At 33.3% G+C, this 24,800-nt stretch overlaps 3 protein-coding genes and 1 long non-coding RNA gene across 6 annotated transcripts; 2 read left to right on the plus strand and 2 right to left on the minus strand.

The window, feature by feature from the left end:
• Positions 1–3,332: 3,332 nt before the first annotated feature.
• On the minus strand, positions 3,333–6,772 carry LOC131846445 (putative riboflavin kinase). The gene is made up of 3 exons (XM_059195748.1): positions 6,470–6,772; positions 4,559–4,710; positions 3,333–3,574 (listed from the first exon to the last, which is right to left on the minus strand). The coding sequence occupies exons 1-3, from the start codon at positions 6,564–6,566 to the stop codon at positions 3,365–3,367; spliced, it is 459 nt and encodes a 152-aa protein (XP_059051731.1). The 5' UTR covers positions 6,567–6,772; the 3' UTR covers positions 3,333–3,364.
• A 1,671-nt stretch (positions 6,773–8,443) lies between these two features.
• LOC131846532 (uncharacterized) lies at positions 8,444–10,897 on the plus strand. Its single transcript, XR_009357680.1, has 3 exons — positions 8,444–9,120; positions 9,621–9,695; positions 10,078–10,897. It is a non-coding gene; the product is annotated as an uncharacterized LOC131846532 (long non-coding RNA).
• A 1,758-nt stretch (positions 10,898–12,655) lies between these two features.
• Positions 12,656–22,158, plus strand: LOC131846465 (uncharacterized). 3 transcript variants are annotated; one of them, XM_059195779.1, is made up of 12 exons: positions 12,656–13,034; positions 13,848–15,463; positions 16,016–16,138; positions 16,697–16,947; positions 17,417–17,646; positions 18,704–18,789; positions 18,883–18,981; positions 19,344–19,426; positions 19,541–19,628; positions 20,242–20,465; positions 21,216–21,354; positions 22,070–22,158. In XM_059195779.1, the coding sequence occupies exons 1-11, from the start codon at positions 12,908–12,910 to the stop codon at positions 21,337–21,339; spliced, it is 3,051 nt and encodes a 1,016-aa protein (XP_059051762.1). In that variant the 5' UTR covers positions 12,656–12,907; the 3' UTR covers positions 21,340–21,354; positions 22,070–22,158. The 3 variants fall into 3 exon arrangements, with proteins under 3 accessions (XP_059051762.1, XP_059051763.1, XP_059051764.1); XM_059195780.1 differs by having other exon boundaries at positions 20,245–20,465; XM_059195781.1 differs by having other exon boundaries at positions 13,851–15,463.
• On the minus strand, positions 21,361–24,442 carry LOC131846466 (uncharacterized). The gene is made up of 4 exons (XM_059195782.1): positions 24,043–24,442; positions 23,249–23,394; positions 22,495–22,606; positions 21,361–22,169 (listed from the first exon to the last, which is right to left on the minus strand). The coding sequence occupies exons 1-4, from the start codon at positions 24,309–24,311 to the stop codon at positions 22,037–22,039; spliced, it is 660 nt and encodes a 219-aa protein (XP_059051765.1). The 5' UTR covers positions 24,312–24,442; the 3' UTR covers positions 21,361–22,036.
• Between the last annotated feature and the right edge of the window lie 358 nt (positions 24,443–24,800).

The following is a 24,800-nucleotide window of genomic DNA, read 5'->3' on the forward strand; positions in this document are numbered from 1 at the left end:
CTTCACACAAAATCGTAGCGAGTTCACAATAACTAAGTGACGCCTTTTCAAGCATTCTACGTAAAATTTCTTTGACAGTTCTCACCATTCTCTCCCAGAACCCTCCCCACCACGGCGCAGAGGGTGGCGAAAATCGCCACTCAATTTTTTGAGTGAGAGATAAAGAAGAAACTTCCTGCCAATTCATCTAATTCATAATATGTACATGCAGCAGAAGACATAGAAATATCCTGTCCCATATAATTATTAGATGTTTTAAAACGAGACAAACATATCCTTTCATCAGATTCAACCTCCGACTTGACAAAATTCAAAAGCCTGGATAATGGACTAATATTTTCATTATTTCGTTCATTAATATGTGACCTATTCCAAGCTTTCAATATATCTTCAGGTAATGAGGATTCCACCAATGGTAATAAAAAAGATGAGTACTTCTCCTGGGTTACTCCCATAGATTCGAGTGCCAAAATTTGTGTCGTCAGAGCGTTATATAATGTACGAATTGACCCCTTCTGTACACCTTTTGCCTGCGCTAGAACCAGATTAAGTAACTCTCTCACATAGTATTCTATTATCATTTTATCTTTGGCAAACCGATACTTAAGTTGTTCTATGGCTACATTATAATTCTCGCCTGATGGTGGAAAACTTTCTAATAATTCTCTCGCTACTGACCCTGTTTCCATGCATTGAAGCAGGTAGTGCAATTTGTCATCATTATCAATCTGGTCATCAAGGTGTATCTTTTTGAACTGGGACCAGAAACTCAACCAATTCCTGATCTCCCCATTGTACCTCGGAAGTTCAAGCTTTGGAAGGTGAAAGTGTCTATTGCCATTTGTTTTTGCCGACAACTGACTTTCTTCTATTTTATTGACAGCTGACTTCGGTGGAGATATAGAAAATTTACTTGCCTTTTGTTTCAACATATAGTAACGTGAGTCATAGATATCCGCCTCATCGATGTCTTTATTGAATTGTTCTTCATCACGATTATAATAATAATAATACCTAATAATAACTTTATTGTGCAAAAAAACAAATAAAAAAGGGACTTAATTAAGGTTATATATGTATATTAATTCATATATATACAATAGTTCTTAAAACTATTTAATATCAAGTCCAGTGCAGTAGTGTCTAAACTAGGCCTAGCCTGTATCTCAGACACCATTGCCCACCTAAAGATAACATGCTATACGATTCTTTAGAGGTGAACGAAAAAATAAGACAAATGTAGGGTATACTTAAATTTTTGATTATCATCATTGAGCCATACACTAACAATTTTATTCTGCGTCAGTGTGAGTATGTCGAATAATTTATTCAGCTTCTCAAACTCGGCTGGGATAAATTCGTCGTTGCTCTCCAATAGCCCTTCCAACTTTTGGGCACACAATGAGAACCTACGACGCGCTAATGTCCTCTCTGCCTTAATCCTTTCCATTTAAAATACCAGTATACCGTCCTGTCACGGTCGCCAGTATGTGGACGGCTCGTTTTAGGAAAAGAAAATACTAATAGAAAAGCTGAATAGAAAAAATATGTTTATTACAAAAATTTCTAAATATCTAATTGACACAAAAATACGACATTCTCTCTTTTTAAAATATTGACATAAAAAAGAATTGTACATAAAACCTCAACACCCGGCTACCCACCAACATGCTGTCCACTTTCATGAGGAGGACTACTGACATAAAGGGGTGCGGATCCGCGGTACTCCCCTGGCACCTTATCGTCATCAGTGCCGTGACCACAGAGACAATTCATATTTAATATGTATCATATGTCAGTGTATATAGTATTAATAATATCGGCCGAGGGGGAAAGGGATTGTTAGTACTGTGTACTCCTGACCCCATTACTAGCAATGCACCATGTCAGGTTCCCCCTGGAAACTATCGTGATAAATTCTTTGTGAATTTGTCACGATAGGCTAACTGATCTGACCTCATGCTCATTCTATCATCCTCCACTGGTGCCCCGCCAGCGTAAACCGTTAGCACAGGCGGGCACCATTCCATTATCATCCATAAAAAAAAATGTGCCATTTTTACCTCTATTATCTAGCTTTTCATTCTAGCCGTCGTTTGCATTGTCAACACAAGGCAAATAACGATTAATACAGTAAATAATGTACTGTTTTACAATATTTGACTATATAGCGAAATAATAAAATAATCGAGTTTTATTGTTTATATCTCGTCAATCTTATGTATCAAGCCAAATTATAATCTGTTTAAATAAAACCAACAAACAGCGAGTAGGTTTAAATCTGGTGCTTATACGCCGCGCCGTTACAATTACGTTAACGGGATTTCTATACTTACTGCTTCGTTAGCGTCCGCTAACGAAGCAGTGGAAGATGATAGAAAGAGCATGAAGTCAGCAGTTGACCTATCATGCCGAATTCTATAGAAATCAACCACTTCATTTTCCTGGGGGACTGAGTGGAGGTCATCTTTTGCATAGTACATTACTAGCAACGGGCGCATTAGACACCATTATTTATAATCCTTGTGGTAAGTAAAAAGAATACAAGTCAAGACGCTAGCTTTATTTGTATTCTTTTTACTACGACGGTAGCAAACAAGCGTAGTAGGTACATCCTAAGGCGTTACTAGAAGAAGTAACTGTTAGGGATTATTATGTTATTTATTATAACTGTATGTTAAGGAAGTATTTCGCTAACTCCATCATTAGCAGTATAGGGTACATATGATCTCGACCGACACGGAGTGCATAGCATTGTCAATCTGGTATAATTAGAGGAGTGAAAGAAAGTATTAAATAAAAAGTGTTATATTTCATATTTTATTTTTATCATAAATATGTAAATATATCAATATTAAAATATCACATGTTTATATTTGGATATAAGTACGAAATACTATAAAATATTTTGTTATATATATTATAACAATTTTATCTTTACATTTCTGCCTACCCATATAATTTAACTGATTTATTACAACTATCCATATTAGATGTTAGTAGTAAATAATTATAATTAAGTATATATTTTACCTCCTACTAGTTAAGTTTCAGCCGAAAGTAACAGGGAATTTGGCTGGCGCTTTATAAATCAGTCTATATTTTAACATAAAATTATTTTATTTATTTACACATATGGAAATCCTGTGCAATTTTAAAAATAGCTTTATACTTTGGTCACAATGGGTAATTGTATGATTTTTTGGAAAAAAGATTGTTACGTATGTATCTACTTATATTTATAAAATACAAAAATCTGGCGTGTACATAAATAGTAAGATAAGATAGTAAATTTTCTATAACAACGCAATGATTTATTTATGTTATGTATGTCTATTTAACTAAATATCAATACTATTGTGTGTTATGGTTTTCCAAAAAAAATATTACTCTTTAGTTTCTGTGATTCAGGGTTTTCTAAGCTTTTGCCTGCATTTACAATGTCTTGTTTGATAGTTTCTATTAATTCATTCAGTGAATCGAAGTTCATTTCACCTCTCAAATATCCGACAATTGCTATTCTTAGATTGGATCCGTAGAAATCCTTTTCAAATGCATGTATTATGTGAGTTTCCTGAAACAAAATAGGTTATTCTTACATGACTTTACTATTAAATGATACATGTAATAAATTTTAAATAGAATGTATTGATGTAACGTAATTATGTACGTCCATCGTCAGGACTATAGGGAAATAAATTCTTCATGATACAGCTACGAGTATATCACATCATGCTAAATAAACAAGTTCATGCATAATGCGTCTTTTAATTATGTTTATAGTGATAAACGCATTATTAAACGCACTACTCTACTTAAGTGGATACTAGACTAGTGTGTCTATACTAGACAGTGGTACTTCTGATACCTACTAGAACAATGATAAAATCAATTATTTAATAAGCAACACAAATAATTGATTCTATTCTGTGCGAGTCCAATCGCAATCATCGGAAAGTGAGGCCGGCACTAAACCGTCAAGACAATCACATCAATTTATTTAAATCAGTATTCGCCATGATATATGTATGTAGGTATATATATGTAATAATTATAATTGATTGTAACATTCGGCGGGTCTGATATCTATTTCTAAGTACTTAGTAATAAACTTGGAAGTATGAAGACACATACATATGCAGTGGCGGCCTTAGAGGGTGGCGAATAGGGCAATCGCCCAAGGTCTCGCTCGCCCGCCTCGCGTAACAACCAAAGCAAATTTTAAACAACCAGTGAGTGGCAAGTTCCGATAAATTCCCGATTGAACACCTATCCCCGCAAATAAACACAATTACCAAAACTAAAATAAAGAAATAAAAATATATGATTTTTTTAAATAATGTTAAGTCATAGTTTTCATGAATCAACGGATAATTTCCGCATAATCGTTAGCATTAGATACATGCTTTTCACGTAGTACAAAGGGCCTCGCAAAGCCTGGAGCCTCGCAATGGGTAAGGCCGCCGCTGTATAATATATGCACGTAGTACACAGGTAAAAGGTTTATAAAGGCGGATTTAATACGTAATTCAAATTTACTATCATAAGCTTAACATACCACGGACATCTCCTTGTTTTGATAGTATGGACAATAACCAATATTTGCAACCATTTTATACATAGGTCCAGAGTCTAACTGAGCCCATCCATAATACACGCCGGGTTTGAATTCAGAAGGTAGTTTTTTTACTACATCCAAAGGATAGTTGGCTGAAAGGTAAATATAGATCATGTTTATTAGTTATTTTATGGAACACGCTGAATTGAGATTTTTATAATAAATTTAATGTGAATGATACATCAACTCATCAACTATCAACAAATTTGTAGAAAACGTAATGATTAAGATAACTGAAATACTACCCTACACGCCTCAAGGTAACTCGCCTACTCGTTATAATAGTTTGAATTTAATGGCTTTGCTTTTCTAATTTTAATCCTCATATACATTGTTTTGTAACAAATTAGCCCGTTTTACTGATTTTTAAATTATTAAAGGGGGTCAGGTCAGTCAGACTCAAGTCGGGGTCGACCTGATAGGATATATACCTGCAATGGTGCAAGACGTGGAGATACGTGCGGTTCCCCCTTGAAACCAGCGCTGTTAATTCCTAGTGCATTCGCCATGATAGGCTACATGATCTTTATCCTCATTTTATCATCATCCACTGGTGCCCCGCCCGTGGATGATGATAAATGGTATACCGTTAGCGTAGGCGGATGGTTGAAATGGTTGAATATTGATTTTGCTAATTAAATTGATTATATTGTATGGCCTTGCATTTTGTTAGAATCTAAAAATATCCTACTAATAACGTTTCATGTCTTTTATGTGAGCTATTTTTTTTAATGAATTGTTTATGCTATTGTCAGGTGCATGGAGCTGCACTGCGACCTACATAGATCTATGGTGCTCGCCCTTTTTAAAGTTCGGTTCCTAGATCCGTCAGGGACAAGAATTGAAGGATATTCTTAGGAGCGATGGTATTTATCTCCTCAGGAGAGAGTCTAAACTTTCTAAAGGAGATTTTTCGTTTATGCATGTGTGGGCTATAACCACATAGGATGTGTAGTGGCGTTTTCTCTTCAGTTTGGCAAAATCTTCAGATTTTTGTTCTACGTTACGTGAGCTAACTCTAAGAAACAAAATGACGAAAAAATCGTAACAATTTTTTTAATTAATAAATAAGTATTTTCGAATTAGAATGTTATTTTAAACATAGTTAAATTCGGATACATTCATCAGACCATAGATATGGACTCTAAAAAAGCATGATTCATGTAAATTTGAATTATTGACAATTTGTGTAATATTACTCAAATAACGATATTTTGAGCATTATTGTGGTTTAAAATAAATAAAGCTTGTTTGATAAACAAACTAGCTTTTTTGATCCCCGTTTGATTTGAACAGCGGGGTGCCCGTCAGCGTAAACCGATAGCGCTAGCGGGTGCACACTTCCATTATTACAAAAAAAAAACTAGGGGGGAAGGGGATTGTTAATAATGTAGACGGTTGAACACTTTGCTAGCAATGTACCATGTCAGCTTGACCTCCACGCGGTTTCCCCTAAAAACTATCATGATATGTCGCGAATTTGTCACAATGGACTAACTGGCGTGACCTCATGTTCATCGTCCTCCACTGGTGCCCCGCCAGGCGGGTGAAACAATACATATCCATATTTAAAAAAACCATCTATAGATAGGGAAGGAGTTTATTGTTACCAATGTGAACTAATAACCTCATTGCTATGTCAGGATCAGGTCAGGTTGACTTCCATGCTGTTCCCTCTGGAAACCATCGTGGTAAATTGCCATTTGTCAAGATGGGTTACTTGACCTGACTGACCTTCATTTTATAATCCGCCACTGGTGCCCCAAGCTTATTCCATTATTATCAATAAAAATAATCTAAACGTAAGGCGGTGTGCTAATCTGCTAGCCCACCGAGGTTGTCGAACCATACCTGTAGGACACCCTAAATCCTTCGATCCTCTTCCAAATCCTTTAATAACTTCTCCTTCTAAGAATAACGGTAAGTATGAGGATACGGTTTGATCCATTTTTAATATCCAATATATCCACCATGTATTTATTTCAGAAGGAAATTTACTTAATTCTTGATTTCATAAAATCAGGTATATGATTTAATAGTAAAATCGACGATCAATCAAATCAAAATCTTTACCAAGGAAAGTACTAATCAAGAGATCTACACTCTAGATCACTGAAACAACAATGATTAATTAACAAGCTGTCAGCTCAACTCAGCTGTCAGCACAGACTACCACAGCCTACTTTTAGAGAATTACGTAGTAGTAGTAGTAGTGGTATATTTTATCCACAAGTGGATAGGCAAAGGTACGAGACCATACAGCCTAATCTTCAGTAGTATTTCCATGAAAATTCAAAAATTCTTCAAGGCGATATCGCCAAATCTTTTCATTAATTATAAGTTTGTGTTAAGTCCATGTATGTGTCCATAATTGAAATGTTTATAATTCTCCGATTGTTGCTATGATGAAGTCGTAAATTGGTTTAAAAGTTGCAGTGCATTTGAATAATTCTTGAAGCGATGGCGGAATAATCTTATATAGTTCTTGAAGCTTAGCAATGAGCAAAATTCTGTTTAAATTGAAGGCCGGGCAATCAAAAAATATATGTTCTAATGTTTGATTTTCGTTACTAGAGCATAAAAGACAAATCGGAGAATTAATGATCTTCATTCGGTGTAAATGTGCATTGAATTTACAATGTCCAAATCGTAGTCGACAAATTTGAGTATAAAATCTTCTCTCTAAAAATATTTTTCCCTGAATGAACCAGGGTTTTTTGCCAACAGTACTGTTTATCCCTGCATACCAAGTACCTTTATCTTTGGTAGTACGTTTCCAATCTTCTTCCCAATTTTTTAATAAGTTTATTCTAATTTCAAGAATTAAATCTTGCCAAGGTAAGAAAATTTTTTTAGACTCACCACCCAATCTGTTGACAGTTTTGACAAGGTAATCTACTTCTTCATTACCTGTCACACCTTTGTGTGCCGGTGTCCAAGTAAATATAATTTCTTTTCCTTTATTAAACAAAACAGTCCATAGTTCTTTAATTTGGTAAATAATATAGCTTGTTTTGGCACTAAATGAATGATTTTGCAACGCTGATAAGACTGACATGCTGTCACTAATGATAAGCCACTGATTATGAGGTTTAGCGCATATATCTTCGTTAATATAATGCAAAGCTTGCAAAATAGCCAAGGCTTCGGCAGTGAATATACTAGTAATGGTAGGTAATCGAAATCCATAACCAGTTTTTATGTCGCTATGGTAAAAACCTAATGACACACCTTGGTCATTTTTTGAACCATCTGTATATATTGTGTTAAATGAAGGCCATTGAGAAAGATGTTCATAAACTTCTTCTTTACATTTTAAGTTCTTATCTGTTCCTATTGTCATATTACAAAATTTACTGTCATATGTCCCTTCATAACATGCCCACTTATTATTTGCCACATGAATATTATTTTGCTCAATTATAGTTTTCATTGCAGAGAAATCAAGGAGAATGTATGGGAATTTTATGGAATTAGAAGAAGAAGCAATGGTTTGAGAATCTGTAATTTTTTGTAACAGTGAATTATTGGAAAAGCTATGTAATTTTAGCAAGAATTTAAATTTAAGAAATTTGAATCTTAATGACAGAGATGGAATGTTGCATTCTACTTGGAGAGAGACTATTGGAGTTGTTTTCATTGCACCAGTGATTAGACGCAAATTATTATTTTGGATTGTCTCTAATTTTTTTAAGAGTGTGGGGTTGGAAGCAAAGCAAAGGTAACTGTACTCAAAGTGAGAACGGACTATGGATTTGTACAACATAAGTAAAATCTTTGGATCAGCCCCCAAAATGTTTTGGAAAGGCAATTTAAAATATTAAAAGCTCTAGAAGCTTTATCAGATATATTACAGACATGCTTATTCCAAGATAGATTTTTTGTTAATGTTACACCAAGAAACTTGGCTTCAGCTACTACAGGCAGTATGCTACCATTATAATTAATATTAGCATGCAAAGTTCTTGATCTACTGAATATAACAACTTTAGTTTTATCTAAACTAATATCTAATTGTAAATATTTAAAATAAACATTTAATTTCTTTAGAGCTTTGTTTATTTTATTTTCTACTATATGAATATTTGAGCCTGAACAGTAAACTGCTAAATCATCAGCAAACTGTAAATTGCTGACTTCATTACCAAGAATAATATTAATTTTATGAATATACAAAATAAATAACAGTGGACTCAATATTCCCCCTTGACATACACCTATATATGAAGATTGTGGACCATATAAATTATTATTGTACTTAACATAGACTTGTCTATTATGTAGGAAATTAAAAATCCAGTTAATCAACTTATCTGGTATTCCTAGTGTTTGCAGTTCATTAGTTAGAATATGATGATTAACATTGTTAAAAGCACCAACTATATCAAAGAAGACAGAAACCAGTATATTGTTACTAGAAAAAGCACGATGAATATCTAGGTTTAAATGATTTAAGCTCTCTGTAGCTGAAAAACCTTTCCTGAAGCCAAACTGATTTGAAGGTAATAACTTATTTGATTCTATATAAAATTCTAACCTTTGTTTAATCATTTGTTCGAAAAGTTTACTCATACAAGATGTTAATGCTATAGGTCTATAGGAGTCTGAATGATTTATCAATTTGCCTGGTTTAAGAATAGGAATCAGACAATCTGTTTTCCAATCGGGTGGTATTTCTGAAGTATTCCAAAGAGAGTTAAGTAACATTAACAAAGTGTTTTTAGAATTGGGTGATAATGTCTTTAACATTTTGTAAGAGATATTGTCAAGACCGAAAGCTGTGTTGCGTCTGCTGTTTAAGGCACTGTAAAATTCTGTTATAGTAAAAGGGTTTATAATGAAGCTGTTATTATTATTTAATGATACCTGTATGTTGGGTCTACTTTTAGTTGACGGTTTGGATGTAAATTTACTTAAGAAAGGAGAAATCCAATCAATGTCTGAAGATATAAGTGAACAGTTGTTATTAAATGTTTTATTAAATTTTTTCATTTTATTCCAGATAACTGATAGAGGAGTTTGCCGATTGATCGACTCACAGAATTTTAACCAGCTGGCATTTCTTTCGTTTTTGAGAGTAAGTTTTTTGATTGCCTGTTGTCTTTTAAATCTTATGTAATTTTCTTGAGTGGGATTATTTTTAAAATCTATGTAAGTTTTCTTACATAATTCTATTGCTTGAGAACAAGTATTGTTCCACCATGGCAAAGAAAGTTTTGTCTTGTGATTACAGACTAAAGAATGTTTTAAATTTCCATGTGAATTATTAGCTGTGTTAATGCTTTCTATTAAAATATTGCACATTTGTTTATAGGAGTCTAAAGGGGTGGAAGGATCGTAATTAAATTCATTACATAATTTATTATCAACAGTCTCTTGGTATACAAGCCAGTTTACATTATTGTAATTTGGCCTAAAAAAATTACTATGATTAATGGAAATGTTATTTGTATTTACAGTGTTACATAAAAGGTGGGTGATGGTTGGAAGATGATAGCTCCCTAAAGGATTATCATGTACAGACCAATTGCATCGGAGTGACAGAGAGGCAGAAACAATTGTAAGATCCAGAGCACTTGGACTCCATATATCAGAGCCTACAGTAGTGGGTTGACCATTATTAATTATACAAAGATCATTGTCTTCAATAGTATTAAGAAGAATAGTGCCTCTAGAATCGGTTCTAGAGCAACCCCAAGTGGTATTGTGGGCGTTAAAGTCACCCGCTATTATCATAGGTGACGGGATAGATTTAAATAAGTTATCTAAATGTAAATGTGTAAAGTTACGTGACGTTGCGGATGTAGGGCTGTAAAAACTAACAAAAGAAATTGTTTCATTTTTCAAATATAATTTTAAAGCGATATTTTGCAAAGAATCATCGTGATATGTATTTAATCTGTCATAATTCAATTTGTTTTGTATTAGAATGGCTACACCATTATGATTATTACCAATGTCTAATCTTTCTATATTGTAACCTTTGATATTAAAGTTTTTGAAAGGCTTTAGCCAAGTTTCAGAAAGAAGGGCGATATGTATATTGTTGTTATATAAAAAATAAGTAAAAGCAAGTCTATTATTTATCAAGCTCTGGGCATTCCACTCGATAATATTTAAAATATTATCCATTAAAGAGATACTATTAATTAGTGTTAGTACTGGAAATCTTAAAAGTATCTAAAATTATGTTTTTTATGCCTTCTGAGTTTAAGGGAGAGTCATCTGTTTTATTAACAGAAATAATTTTAATAACTGATGCAATGATTAGTTTTAAAAAGTCATCATTTTGCAATAATGTGTTAATATTCTCAGTAGGTTTAGTTTTAGTGTTTAAAGATGGAAAAGATTTTTCATTAAATAAACTAGAGAAAGGAACAGTCTTGTGTTTTATTTTGTTTTCTTGTATTTTCTTCTTTTTAATTGGGCATTCAGCTGAGATAGCTATATGGTTACCATTACAGTGAAGACATACAGCTTCTGTGCTATTTTTAGTGCAATCTTTAAAATGATGGTTTTCTCCACATATTGAGCAACGTTGAGTATTTTTGCAAAATTTACCAATGTGGCCATATCTCAGGCACTTTAAACATTGTGTTACTGGTGGGGTGTAAGCGCTTACCTCAAAATACCATGAGTTGATATCGACATTCGTAGGGAGTGTGGGACAGGCAAAGGTAATGGCGACTGATTGGGTGGGCAGAAAACTTGTGTTACCGTCTTCATCATGACTTCTTCGCATAAACCGGCGCACCGAGACGACGTCTCTGGAGCTGGAAATACCATTGTAAATACTTTTGTTTGACATGTATATAGGTACGTTTTTTATGACCCCTGTTATTTCTGTTAATGTTGCAGGTATTGTGGCTTTAACATGTAAATCTTTTTGTACTTTGGTGTTATTTAATGCTATGTTGGCTAAACCTGGCCTTTCAAAAATGGCTCCAACTTTATATTTATTAATTCTCTTGAAACGTTTTATACCCTTGCTTTGGCGCTTAAGACAGGCGCCAAGGGACATAAGGTCTCTGTCGCCTAAAGGCCTCGTATCGGTACTTTCATAAATAACTATATATTCAAAATTTCCTCCATCCTCAGGATATTGGCGACAGTAATTATCGATTTTAAAAACTTTATACTTATCCTCATCCATTGAGGAGTCAGAATCTGGACTGTCGACATCCCTCGAATTTTCTGGGGAGCAATTATCATCGGCTTTGCGCTTTTTGCGCTTACTTCCCATTTTAGGACTGTAATTAACTACAAATTATGTTAGTTGTACCTATATATACAAATTATTGAATATAAATAAAATATAAAATAAAGGAAAAATATTTAAAACACCCGCTCTATTTGACTTCCCGCCAAAAAGTCGAGAATTACGTTGCTGTCAGTGACTATGAATGTTACTATTTTTTTGGATTCTCTGCAATCTTCGTGTTGCCAATCTTAAAACTTTTTGCCTCATGCTACGGAGGGCTTAATACTCATATAGGTATTCTTTCTATTGCAAAAAAATATGTTCATACATATTTTTTTTAAAAGACAAATTTAATACGAGATTGAGACCTATACTCATAGTATAGGTCACCATCTCGTATTAAATTATACCTCATGCTGAAGAATAAGAAAATATCATTACCTTATTATACATGATTGAAAGTAAATAAATAATCTATAATGGAAAATATGCTAGTATGTAATACAATATCGATTTTAATATTCCAAAAATCGGAAAATATTGATTTTTAACCGACTAAATGAGTAAGATAAAAGTAATTAAATAATTATGACATGGCCCAAAAAACATGACTGGAAGGCTACTATGACCGAAATACACAAACAAAAGGATTTATTGTATATGAGGATTATTATAAGAAAATAAAAAATATTACAATGTAATTTTATGACAAGAAAAATAATTTAAGAAAGTAATTCCGTAATTTTAATGCAAAGAGAGAGGCAGTGATAAAAATATTGTAACTAGTTGTCAATCGTCATCAAAGTCTGTCTGATTGATCTGTGTTATCAATGTACTCTGCGATAATAATTCTAAATAATTTTGTTTCGTATTTGATGCTATTTTTCTCTTTTCTGTTTTAATTATATTATCTATTTTGAAAGTAGTATATAAATAATCTAACAATTATAAATTTGTTTAATATCCTTCACCAATCATGTATCATTAAAATATATATCACGGTATTTTGATGAAGAGTACACTCCATGTTGTTGATACATTGTGTGATAAAATAGAAACAATATGATCAGACATTATTAATTATTGAAATGACGGAAAAGGGATACGAGGGTGATCAGTCGTCATCTTCGTGGGATATTCCCGGACCATCGTCTTTAGCAGCAATATTAGATACTGCCTTCACATCTTCAGCTTCAGAGAATACATCCAGAAACGGTGAAACTTTTTTTTAAATATTTTTTACAATTTTATCTGGTTTTTCGTCAGTAACTACCTCCTAAACTCTCAACACTTCAATTATTATTGCACTGCATAATACTGAGATTTTTAAACTTCATCTACCAGTGTATGTTTACATGTATAATGTATGTGTTACATGTATACATGTAGACTGGAATTAATATATGGAACTGAACTGCCCTAAATTTAATATCCTGAATACTATTTTTTATGTACTGTTCTTGCTGCTGTAACTATTTTCAATGTCTTATGTATATTGTGTGTGTTAGTCTCACAGTAGTCTCTCACTAGTTCTGCTAGTATAGTATATGTATACAATTTTTACTCAACATTTACAGTTAATTTGAGATTATATATACATAGTAATAGTTTAAAGAGTATAATAATGGATGATAATACTTTATTTTTAGTGTCTTAACATTTTTCCTCATCTATTTTCTTCAGTATTCAATATCTGCCTTCATTCATTTTTCACCCGGTGTAATACTTCTTCATTTCTTACTTTATCATACAAGTCTTTATAATAACAATTTATTTAACATATTAATATTATTTTTTATTACTTGGTATGATATATTTCATAATCATATTTTTTTATCTTGGTAATTTTTATATATATTATTTTAGGATTGAATAGTGAATAGTCTCAAAATTTGTATATTCATATATATTATTAAAAGTTTCAGTAGGTAGGATAGATGGTAATCATTTGCATTTTGCACTCAGTACATAAGGTTATTATTTAAGATAAATTTTAAGTCCAGTACAATAAGTGCCTATTGTTTTCAGAAGAAATGGAGTGTGATGCTTTGTTTGCTGAGAGTGATGATGAGGTAGAGGTGCTTCCTGCATCTTCTGAGGCTGCACACACAAGCAATAATGAGACAGCACCTAAACCAGTATCTTCAAATTATGTGAATTCAACAACTCCAACACAGCCATATGAAGTTAATTTGGCTCCCCTATCTCATCCTATCTCATCACATACTCCTGTCCCAGAAGAATATCAGCCTCTACCAGATAGTTCTAGTTCACTTGGTTATGTGCTCACAGAAAATAATCCTGAAAACACTGATAGTCAGAGATTTTCAGATGTAAATATTCGTTATCAACCAAAACCTGTAGCAGTAAATCAGAGAGGTTATTACTATCCAAATTATAATCACTATACTGCTGGTGTCAGACCAGCTCAAGAGTACATATTTACACCATATCACTCCAATAATGTTATAGTGCTTAATGATGAATCAAACTATCTACAACATCCAATGCCATATACATTGCCTACTAATCAAACACAAGTTGAAGAAAATCATCTATTATACCCAGGTTATGAAAGATTAAGACCAAATATGTATAGTCAGGAACCTCCAACATCCGACAGCAATAGGAATGATGGTCAGAGTTTAAACAGCTTGGAGAGGCCAAGTCGTAAGTTGAATATATCTCCAAGAAGAAGACAGTCTAAAGAAAATGAACCTATTAATACAAATTTGATAGAAGTCAGTTCAGAAGAAGAAGATAATGTATCTGCTCCAAGAAAAAAGCAATGTGATAAAGGAGCTGGTCAATATTCATCAACTTCTGCATCAGAAGGTGCAGTGGGTACAAGTAGTAGTTATAATTCTAACACTTCTCCTAGAATTGTCATAAAAAGAGAACCACACAGCCAAGTTGAAGTGTCAGCACATGGCAGTAGTGATATCAATACCAACAATTGCCAGCAGAGTGAACACAATTGTGAGTGTCAGAGGCATTGTAAAAGTCAACACTGTGTTCATATTCAGACACAACCCAGTTGTGTTCAAAATAATCCAGTATTGCACATAAAACAAGAAAACTCAGGTTGTGTTTCACATGGCTCTAGTTGCACCTGCAGAGTTAATCATAATATATCTAATACTTGTAATTATGTACATGTAATGCAAAATGATATTAATAGAGATAACCCCAACCCTAGTCGTTTAAATAATTTAGAAGCAACCAATCATCAGTATCATAGAACATTTATGCCTTGTTCACATAGTGTTGAAAATTCCTCCTTAACAATGACAACACGAAATTCTGCCATGTCACAAGTTAAACAAGAGCCTGGAACAGGAAACATAAAGAGAGAGATTGAAGCTCCAGAAGCACATACCTCAAAAGAAATTCCTATACCGCCACCCCTAAGTACTGTTAAAATTGAGAGTACAAATGCACCGAGAATTAAAGTGGAGCCAAATATAGAAAACTCGCAAAGAGATCTCAGTCAAATTACAACTGTTAAAGTAGAAGCACAAACAAACGAAAATATGAGAATGTGTTGTGATGTCGATGCTACTGGTGATAGAAGTTCTCCACAACCAGGCACAAGTTCAGGACGAGGACTTCATAGCAGTGAAAACAGCATACCTAATAATCAGGTAACCATTATTCTGATTTCTTATTATTATATAATTAATTATTAAATTATTCCTAAGTTTTGTATGATGATAATGGTTGACAAGCTGATGGTATACCTGATAGAAGATAATCATAGTAACTAGGTAGACACAGTGTTTTCAGTGTGCTTTTCCCTTACAAATTTTGTCCAATATTTTCCGAAAAATTAAATTCTATAACAGTTATTACATGTTATCTTTTCGTCTGTTTTAGTTCACAAAACCATTTTTATAAAACCTTTTTAAGTACCTTACTTCAAATTTCTTGTTGTGTTACTTTTTTTTAGGCCTACAAGGCCATGGTTGTACAAAACCTGCTAAAATCATTATTTTCCCCATAAGTGCGAAACCCTTTATTTGGGAGGATAGAGGTGATTTGAGGAAAACCTCCACTCTGACATCACTGTCTATAAATGAGTCACATTTTTTGACAATAGGTTTGTTTTCTGTCTATCTATGTATGTATAATGTTAATTTGTCTGAAAAAAAAGTAAAACAAAAACTACTAATTCTCATTGATCATCTCCTTTTCAGGAGGAACGAACAAATGCAAATGCTGGTAATGGACTTTTATCTGCACCTGATCTGCAATTGGATTGGGTTTCAGATTCAGGTTCAGAGGATGATGTGCAACTATTAGAAGAGGAAAATAATCCAGTATGTTGAATCTGCATAATGTGTCCAATGTATATTTAATGAATTAATATTTCATAAAAATTATTTATTTACAACCAAAATTAATCTTAACACGTTGACGGACAATTGCGGCTATAGCCGTCAAAGCGAAGTTCACAATGTGGCATGACTGCTATAGCCGTCCAAAACGAAACGGTCGTTTTTAGACACTACGGCTATAGCAGCACAAATGTGCACTTACTGGCGTATACGTAGAAGCATAGTGTCGTGTTTTGAAAACATCTTTTTAGGTTGAAGTTCATATTTCACCTGTTATACGAGTTACAGATTCATTATGCACGTGGTTGTGAAGGTGGTTGTGTCAATTTTCGAACTTCGCTTGTTCCTACTGTCCGTCAACTGTTAAATAACAGTTGGTAATATAATTTCCTATCCTATAGAGAAACTGTTATTCCATAAAGTGTAAATAAATTTACAGAGAGATGAACATTAGTATGTTCGTCTCTCTGTAAATTCACCAAATAACAATAAACAAATCAAACAGAGAACAAATAATAACCATTTTTTGATAATTCCCAGCGTGCTGTGATAGATCTAACAAGCTCGCCAGGACGGGCGCCGACCCCAGTTGCGACTACGGGGGCGGCGGAGGTGGGAGGGGCGAGTACGGCGGCTGTGGGAGCAGGAGCCGCGGCGGAGGGAGCGACGGGGTCGCCCACAACTGCGGCTCCAGAGGGCGGACCCGGAGTTCCATACGAAACACCTCGTGTCTTTCCTCCAGTATACCAACACAATTCGCAGCCTTCGCATCGCCAACTAATGCCGCGGAGGTGATTCTCAAAACTTTTTTTCTTTTCTCTTTCTATCGGCCTTATGGCTATAATCAGATTTATTGATATTTAATTTTCAACTGTATTAGAGATTATTATCTAATATGCAAGTCTAAATCTGAAATAGGCTGTAGATTGATTAATCAAATATTGGATGTGGGAATGACGCCGAACAAAGTGATGAGATAGTAGGCCGGTTGTGTGGCTAGAAAAAAGCATTAACAATGTGGATCAAATTCGTCACCTACTGGACAAAGCGATGGGTAGAATGATATGGTAGAATAAAGCACAAGTTGGCCTCCGATGTAGATTGCTGGAAAGCCATGAACTGTAATCAAATTCAGGCAAGCAAAATCTCACACTTGGTTGAGGAACAATGTTTATTTTGTAGCAGCACACATGATTACGAGCTACAATTTTAATAAAAAGTAATAATGAAATTTACGTACACGTTCTTTTATTTTTGTAGAATCGTGGGGATCGGAAGTTGCTTGTCATCGTGTCGGTGCTGCTGTGCGCACCCGCCGCCAGCGCACCACGCGGCGCACGGGCACCACCACGCGCACCACGGCCATCACCCTCACCACGGACACCACCCGCACCACGCTCACCACCCGCATCACGCGCATCCGCCTCGCCCACCGCCCGCCCACCACACGCTGCTGCCACATACACACCACACGCCCATGCATGCGCACTGTGAGTTTCACTTTATTTCATTATTTACATTTTGTTAGGTTTGAACAATATTAATAAGTTATATATGTTTTGAAATAAAAATATAAAATTTGAACTTTTTTACTATTTTGTCTGCCAGTTTGTCTCTGAGAAAGCCCATCCATCTGAAACGGAATTCTTAATGTTATATTCCAAAATCTACTATTGCTATCACAGAAAAGTAAGATAAACTTTGTTTGTTTGTTTTATTCTATGGTATTTAAGCTACTAGATGGCGTCTCAAAAAGTAACGCTATAAAACTATAGCGGTTTGTCTCTGGTCAGGGGTATATAAAGATTATGTATTTTTTCACTGTAATATTTTTTAATAAAGAAATTATTCTTTTGTCATACATATAAATCAATTAGTAAACAATTGCTATGGTGTACTTCAGAAAGCATTTTGGGACCATTATTATTTGTCACTTGCATAAATGTTTTACCTGAGATTACAAAATATAACTGTTTACTGTTTGATGATGACAAATTCATTAATATTGTATGAGACAAACTAGATAATTTGAGAATTATATTAACCAAAAAATTAATTCTATAATGAATCTTAAACAAATTAGAACTACAATATGAGCTAGAGGTTGGTTTTTACACCAACCCCTAAATTAACCCTTTCAAAAAATATATATTATTTGTTCATTGGTCAGAAGTTAGAACATTGCATTTATATAATATTAGTACTTGCGATCAAAAATATGTTCATGTAACTCATAAATGTAAACAAAAATTATATACCTACAAATAAACTATAAACAATAATTATTTCGAAAATGCGATAACTAACATACGCGTATGGGATAACTAATCTCTTAGTTATCCCATAGTAATATGAGTTTACAAATTTGATTCTGTTAAAGTTTGGGGTACAGTATTTATTTCATAAATTATATTTTTAAGGTGACGTAAATTATAGATTCATATGTCACATGGTACAAAATAACATCCATATGAAACTATCACTTAAAATTATTTTGTTTAGTAATTTATATGCAATTACAAAAAGCAATCATATTGTCTTTCGCAGTGGGTGACCGTCGCAGAGATGGAATGTCCATCGCTCCGCCGTACCTCGTTCACGAACGCTTGTGGCAACGGCAGCAACACATGCTTGTAAAAAGCTTATATTTTCATTATATTTAATGTACGTTATTGGTCCAGGTGTTGAGGGAAGTAGAGTAGTAATTTTTATATTTATTGATACAGGAAGTACAACGACGCAGTATGATGGGCGACATCAGTGGCGGGTTTACACAATTCTCTCCGGCTTACACAGTCCCGCCGGCACCTACAACCGTGCTGGCAGTATGTATTACAATATTATTGATATAGTCCAAGTCGAAATCATTTATGCATATAGAACATTTTAGCCACCATTTTATCACTAATCTTACTGTCTAGTTTCGTTAAGTACTTCATTTAGAAGAACTGGCAAGAAACTCAATAGGTACATTTTTTGTCTATTAGTTCTACTTTTTTAGTATAAACAATACAACACTTGTATTTAGATTGATTAAATGAAGCAAATGGTTTTGTTGGCCTTTTTATAATAATATATATATATATATAGTCGCGGTATTCTAAGTGTTTATCAATTCCACAACATAATGTCTTGTTAATAATAATTAAAATTTTATAATTGTGATTACAATATGTACTATTTTCAGTTTCCAGACGAATTTGAGCCACGAGACCTGAGTTCAAATCGCGGAACACAAAGTTTGACCACCGGCATTGCACCATTGTTGATGTAAGTATTTGTATATAATATATAAATAGGTGATATTTTGTAATTCAATTGTTATTGAATGTAGTACTTGTGACTTGTTCAGTAAATTCATTCATTTATAAAAAACACTTGCAGAGATGGTCAACAAATTCACCACCACATGCACCACTATATGCAGATGCATCCTCCACATCTTCACATTTCCATTCAACCTTCAGTAACGGTGAGTGATACTCCAAATGTTAATGTACTAATTAGTAGTTGATTTTTTCTATAATAACTATTGACTAAATCAACTGTACCCACTAGTCTGTTTTTATTGTTCATAATTAAATTTAACTTTTGATTTTTCTAAAGAATACTTAACATAATATATATGCAGAAAAACCCATGCATGAATATATGTGAAAAAATTTCAGTTGTGTTTCAGTTAGATGATACATTATATGGTATGAGCTATAATACCTTAGCCCTCCAGAATAGTTATATAGGCTACCACTTACCATAAGGTGGGCCTATAGGTTATTTGCAATAATATATATACTTTTTATTTCTTAGCATCAACATAATATAAACATAAGTCCATTACCACCGCAATATGGACTATTGCGGTGGTAATGGAACAATCTTATTGTGATGAAACAGCTTTCCGTATTAGTGATTTAATTTAATTTAGAATAGAGAATTTTCTATTCTATTCTACATTCAGCATATGCTGTGACAGTTACTGTCAGAGGCTGATATTCTGTGTTAGCCATAAACGATCACATGGATGACAAGAACGCTATATCGCTGAAGCTTACAGACCGATGTGAAAGATGTTAGTACGTATAAAGCAGGGGTCGAGCGCGTTGGCGGCGCACATGGTGGCGATGGTGCGCGCGGCGGAGGCGGCGGAGGCGGCCGACGCGGCGGAGGCTCGGCGAGCCAGCCGCGGCGCCTCGCGCGCCGTCATCGAACGCAATACCTACCGCCACGCCTACGCCGCGCCCGCGCCGCACCACCAGGACGAGAAGTGCACCATCTGCTTGTCCATCTTTGAGGTCCATTCCGACTGCAGGTATTGTTTCATCCTGACCTCTATTGATATGTGTTATGGACGATAGTGGAAATTGACAAGAGCTCCACCGACAAGAGCGTCGCTCTTAAATTATGAATGAATGAATGAACGGTAATTGGGACTATGCAGTTCGAAGACGCTATTATTCTTGATGAAGAAGAATCATAGCGTCTTAATCCCATAAGACGCTATAATTCTTGATTGGGATTATGACTCAAGTCAATCAGTGGAATTGAACTCACTAAATGTATATGCTCAATGATATGGGTTGATGTATTTGTTCTAACTAAACATAATACATTATATAGATTTCTATTCATGTAATTCCAGTTGTAAGATACAAATAGCCTTAGTAACAATTAAACATTGCATTGTAAAAATTATTACTATTTCCATCCATGAAATACGATTCAAAGATACTACTTATCTTATAGTAGCGGTATACAACAGTAGTAATACTGTTATGAATGACTATATGAGCCTACAATATTTAATCTCTATGTATTTAATATAATTATGTATGTTAATATTAAAATATGGTCAGCAGTATGTGGGCATGTCAGGTGTTACATGCACAACAATTGACGATATGTCTTTCAACACGATATTAAGTTATATGAGCAATGTCATACATTTTATGTGATATAAAAAATTGTATATTGTCAGCAAACTAAGCAATTATACAACCAGTAGAACAAACTCGATTTTAAATGTTGATGTGTAATTATATTATATATTTTTTGTTTGTAGGAGACTACCATGTATGCACCTATTCCACATGGAATGTGTAGATCAGTGGCTGAGTACCAACAAGCACTGCCCTATTTGTCGTGTTGACATTGAAACACATCTTAACAAGGATGCCACTTTTTAAGTGACTATATGACAGGTAAAAAATAAACTTTTTCAATATCGGAATATTTCAAATATTTCATATTCAATATTTCAAATATCGGTTGACTTAATTTACTGTGTAGAAAATGTTGCATAATAGCTATATGAAGAGATTGTTTAAAATTAAATCTTCATAATTTATTTTTAACATTTTTTGGTTTTATTAAAAACAAAACCAATAAAATATGATACTTTATGACCCTATGTAACAAAATCCTTTAGTATATGGTAGGTATATGTGTACGTAGATACTTAAGCCTAGTGAAAAGTATACAGTATTTTAAGATAATTTATAATTCAACAACCTCAGTGGTCAAGGAGTTTAGCACACCACCTTTCTTCCGATGATCGCAGGTTCGATTCTTTGCATGGTGGATTTCTATTCATGAGTATGATTGTTCATTTTGGTCTGGGTTGTTCTATGTATATTATATATATATTTAATAAATAATCTTTAAAGTATCGGTATTTGTTGTTAAGAACCCATTACAGAACTTCTGCTTAGATTGGGACTAAATGGTGCTGTGTGAACTGTCTGACTTGACTGTTGAAAAAGGGTTATTATTACTAGTATACCCTAATACTTAAAATAGCATAAATGCCCTAATTCTCCTGACGAATAAAAAGTCATCCAGTATATTGAGTTCCCTATTAAAAATTAAAAAAAAAATATTTTGTTATTTATTATCATTTTCTGTTTCTTCTTTCAGTTTTTGCTCAAAATGTGGAGAATTAATAATGGCCTGCTGTTGCAGCTGTAAACTCTCTTGTTGAAGATCATGTGTTAACTGCTTTTGAGCATTGCAGGTCCTGGGGAGGGAGAGGTTACATGATACTGCCATTTATTGTACATATTTATACATAATAATAACTAATTAAAAAATGTGTTTATTTTCTAAGACTATTTTGTTATATCACTATTACAATGTTAAGAAGTCAAAAAGATGTGACTATTTGTTGATTTTTAATTAAGGTTATGTATGAAATTGAGAACAATGAATTATAATTAGTTTGTATTTTGTTACTATTATTCTGAAAAACATGGAATATTGTATAATAAAAGAAATTATAAAGTTTTATTAGACTATGGTTCTATTAAATGTTTTTGCATTGGTAGTTTTGTTTTATTTATTACCTGTGTGCATGATCTATTCTTTCACAAATAGCATCTGATGCAGCTATGTTTCCAGATAAGTATGATATTTCAGCAGCAATTGTTGCCAACTTATCAGCATAATCCATATAACCTATAAATTTAAATATATATGAAGTACTTTACTAATAAATTAATGTTACTTGTTAGTTCCATACTTTATTTATTTTGAAAATAGTGTATGGACAGCACAAATGTAAAATATAAGAGTGTTTATATTGTTAATTGAAAATATACATCAAATACTCCTTACATACATTAAATTCTTCTAGTTTGAACGAATTATAGAACTTAATTCTAAATAATGTAACAATGTTCAGTTACTGCAGATAACAGTAAACTTCTCAAATAATTTGTATATTATATTATTATAATGGTTTAGATATTTCAGTGTAACAGTATAAATCATATATATTTTATGTACTTGTTCCAAAATGTATCTTTGGGCTATTCTTGATAACAAATACTTGTAGTGAAAATTGAATTATCAACATTATTTGTCACTATTACTATTAACAACCTACTACAATCCACATTATATGTTTAACATAAGCTATCAATTTTAACTTCAGTAGTTTCATATTGTGTTGTGTTGCTGCAGAACATGATAGTGATGCAGTACTAATTAGCATATAGCTATTATATACAAATTTGAACACACAACTTAATTATATCCAATGGATTATTAAACCATAATAATAAATAAAAAAAATTTTAATCAGATTCTGAAACTTACTAAATAGCACCTGAAGGTTATGTTTGAGGTCACGAAGGGTGCCTCTCACTGCAACTAATTCATCCCAGTGCTGTGGTGGAGTGCCTTCTCCCCACTCTGATGCTTGCTTTACCAAACATATTTCTTTTGTTAATGCTTCTCTCAACCTTAAAGAAATATGTTATAAATTATACAATAAAAACACTCTTTTCTAGATTGTAAGAGATTTTTTATAGACATTTATAGACATGACAAACTTTTGTTTATATTCCCCATCATAATTTTTTTAATATTGTGTTATTAAGTAGGTTTACAATGATGTTTCTCATATTTACTGGCCAATTTTGTTAGTATTTACTAACGAAAATTCAACAAAATCAAAAACCATATAATCTAAGTTGAAATTTTAATTGGCTGCAGTTATTAAATTATATTGAATTAATTACATTCTCTAATAATGTTATTCAAGTATCTCTAACTGGAAAATCTCTAAAAAAAATTTTTTCTATCATAATATCATTTAGTGTTCATTTACAGGATGAAATGGAATAAATGGATTACCCATTAAACCCAAAATTACAAAATGAATTATATTTATACAGAATTTTCATCTAAGAACTATATCAAGAACACAATGAGCAATAATGTAGGACCTGTTCTTTCTTACAAGCCTGCTGACCTGTTCTTTCTTTATTTTTTTGGTTCGGTTTGTCCCTTTTTAGGGAAAGGGTTCTTTCTTTATTAATTAGACAGCTACTAACTGTCTAATTAAAATATATCATTATAGAAACATTACAGTCTTAAAGTTGAAATACCTCTCACTTGTATCATGTATAGCAACTAAAGTAACAGTGATCAGTTGTGTGGCAGCGTTAATGTTTACAGTCGTGGCTTGCCGGATCAAAAATTCATGTTCTAAGCTATCATTATCGTAGGTCTCCACAATATTTTTTTGTTTTTCTTCACACTTAGCAATACTGGCAAATCCAATAGTAATTGAAGGCAATTTGAGGGCATTAGCAATCACTGTTCTATTTATTTTACTACAGGATTTGAATATATTCAACATTTTACTTCTAAACATTGTTCGCAAGATGAGTTTGATGATATATTTACATAATTTTTATTTCACTACATATCTGCTTAAGTGAAAATAATTTAAATAAGAATGTTCTGCTGTATTCAAAGTTTCAAAAATGTAAGGTTGAAGTTTTTATTTTAAATTACGGCTTTGGAGACAGTTTAATAGAAAATAATAATATCAACCGCCTGATTTAGGGAAATTCAGTACTTCTTCCACAGAACACCACAAGAACTACTATTAATATAAATTCTTAGGTAACCATATTAAAATAGCTGCAGAACCACATTTCGACAGACCAATATGATTACAGATTTTTTACATACGGATTTGTAATATGTTAGAAAATTAAATTATAACGACACTTTTAAATTTAGGCTACATATATTATAAGCCACGGTGTGAGTTACAATAGTTAAGCAGACATGTTCATGACTGCAGGGCCGGCGGAAACGGGCATGCAACGCATGCGGGAGGCTCGTCGAAGGGGAC

Source organism: Achroia grisella, unplaced genomic scaffold (assembly GCF_030625045.1).
Source record: "Achroia grisella isolate CSIRO2021 unplaced genomic scaffold, CSIRO_AGI_Agris_v1 utg511, whole genome shotgun sequence".
NCBI classification, from domain to species: Eukaryota; Metazoa; Arthropoda; class Insecta; order Lepidoptera; family Pyralidae; genus Achroia; species Achroia grisella.

Excerpts from the sequence above, each read along its gene's own strand:
- LOC131846445 (XM_059195748.1), bottom strand. The coding sequence starts at position 6,566 with ATGGATCAAACCGTATCCTCATACTTACCGTTATTCTTAGAAGGAGAA. Across the intron at positions 4,711-6,469 it reads GGATTTAGGGTGTCCTACAG|CCAACTATCCTTTGGATGTA; the intron begins GTATGGTTCGAC and ends TTTACCTTTCAG. Across the intron at positions 3,575-4,558 it reads AAAACAAGGAGATGTCCGTG|GAAACTCACATAATACATGC; the intron begins GTATGTTAAGCT and ends ATTTTGTTTCAG.
- LOC131846465 (XM_059195779.1), top strand. The coding sequence starts at position 12,908 with ATGACGGAAAAGGGATACGAGGGTGATCAGTCGTCATCTTCGTGGGAT. Across the intron at positions 17,647-18,703 it reads CACGCCCATGCATGCGCACT|TGGGTGACCGTCGCAGAGAT; the intron begins GTGAGTTTCACT and ends TGTCTTTCGCAG. Across the intron at positions 19,629-20,241 it reads CCATTCAACCTTCAGTAACG|CAGGGGTCGAGCGCGTTGGC; the intron begins GTGAGTGATACT and ends GTACGTATAAAG.
- LOC131846466 (XM_059195782.1), bottom strand. The coding sequence starts at position 24,311 with ATGTTTAGAAGTAAAATGTTGAATATATTCAAATCCTGTAGTAAAATA. Across the intron at positions 23,395-24,042 it reads ATACATGATACAAGTGAGAG|GTTGAGAGAAGCATTAACAA; the intron begins GTATTTCAACTT and ends TATTTCTTTAAG. Across the intron at positions 22,170-22,494 it reads AGAATAGATCATGCACACAG|GACCTGCAATGCTCAAAAGC; the intron begins GTAATAAATAAA and ends CTCCCTCCCCAG.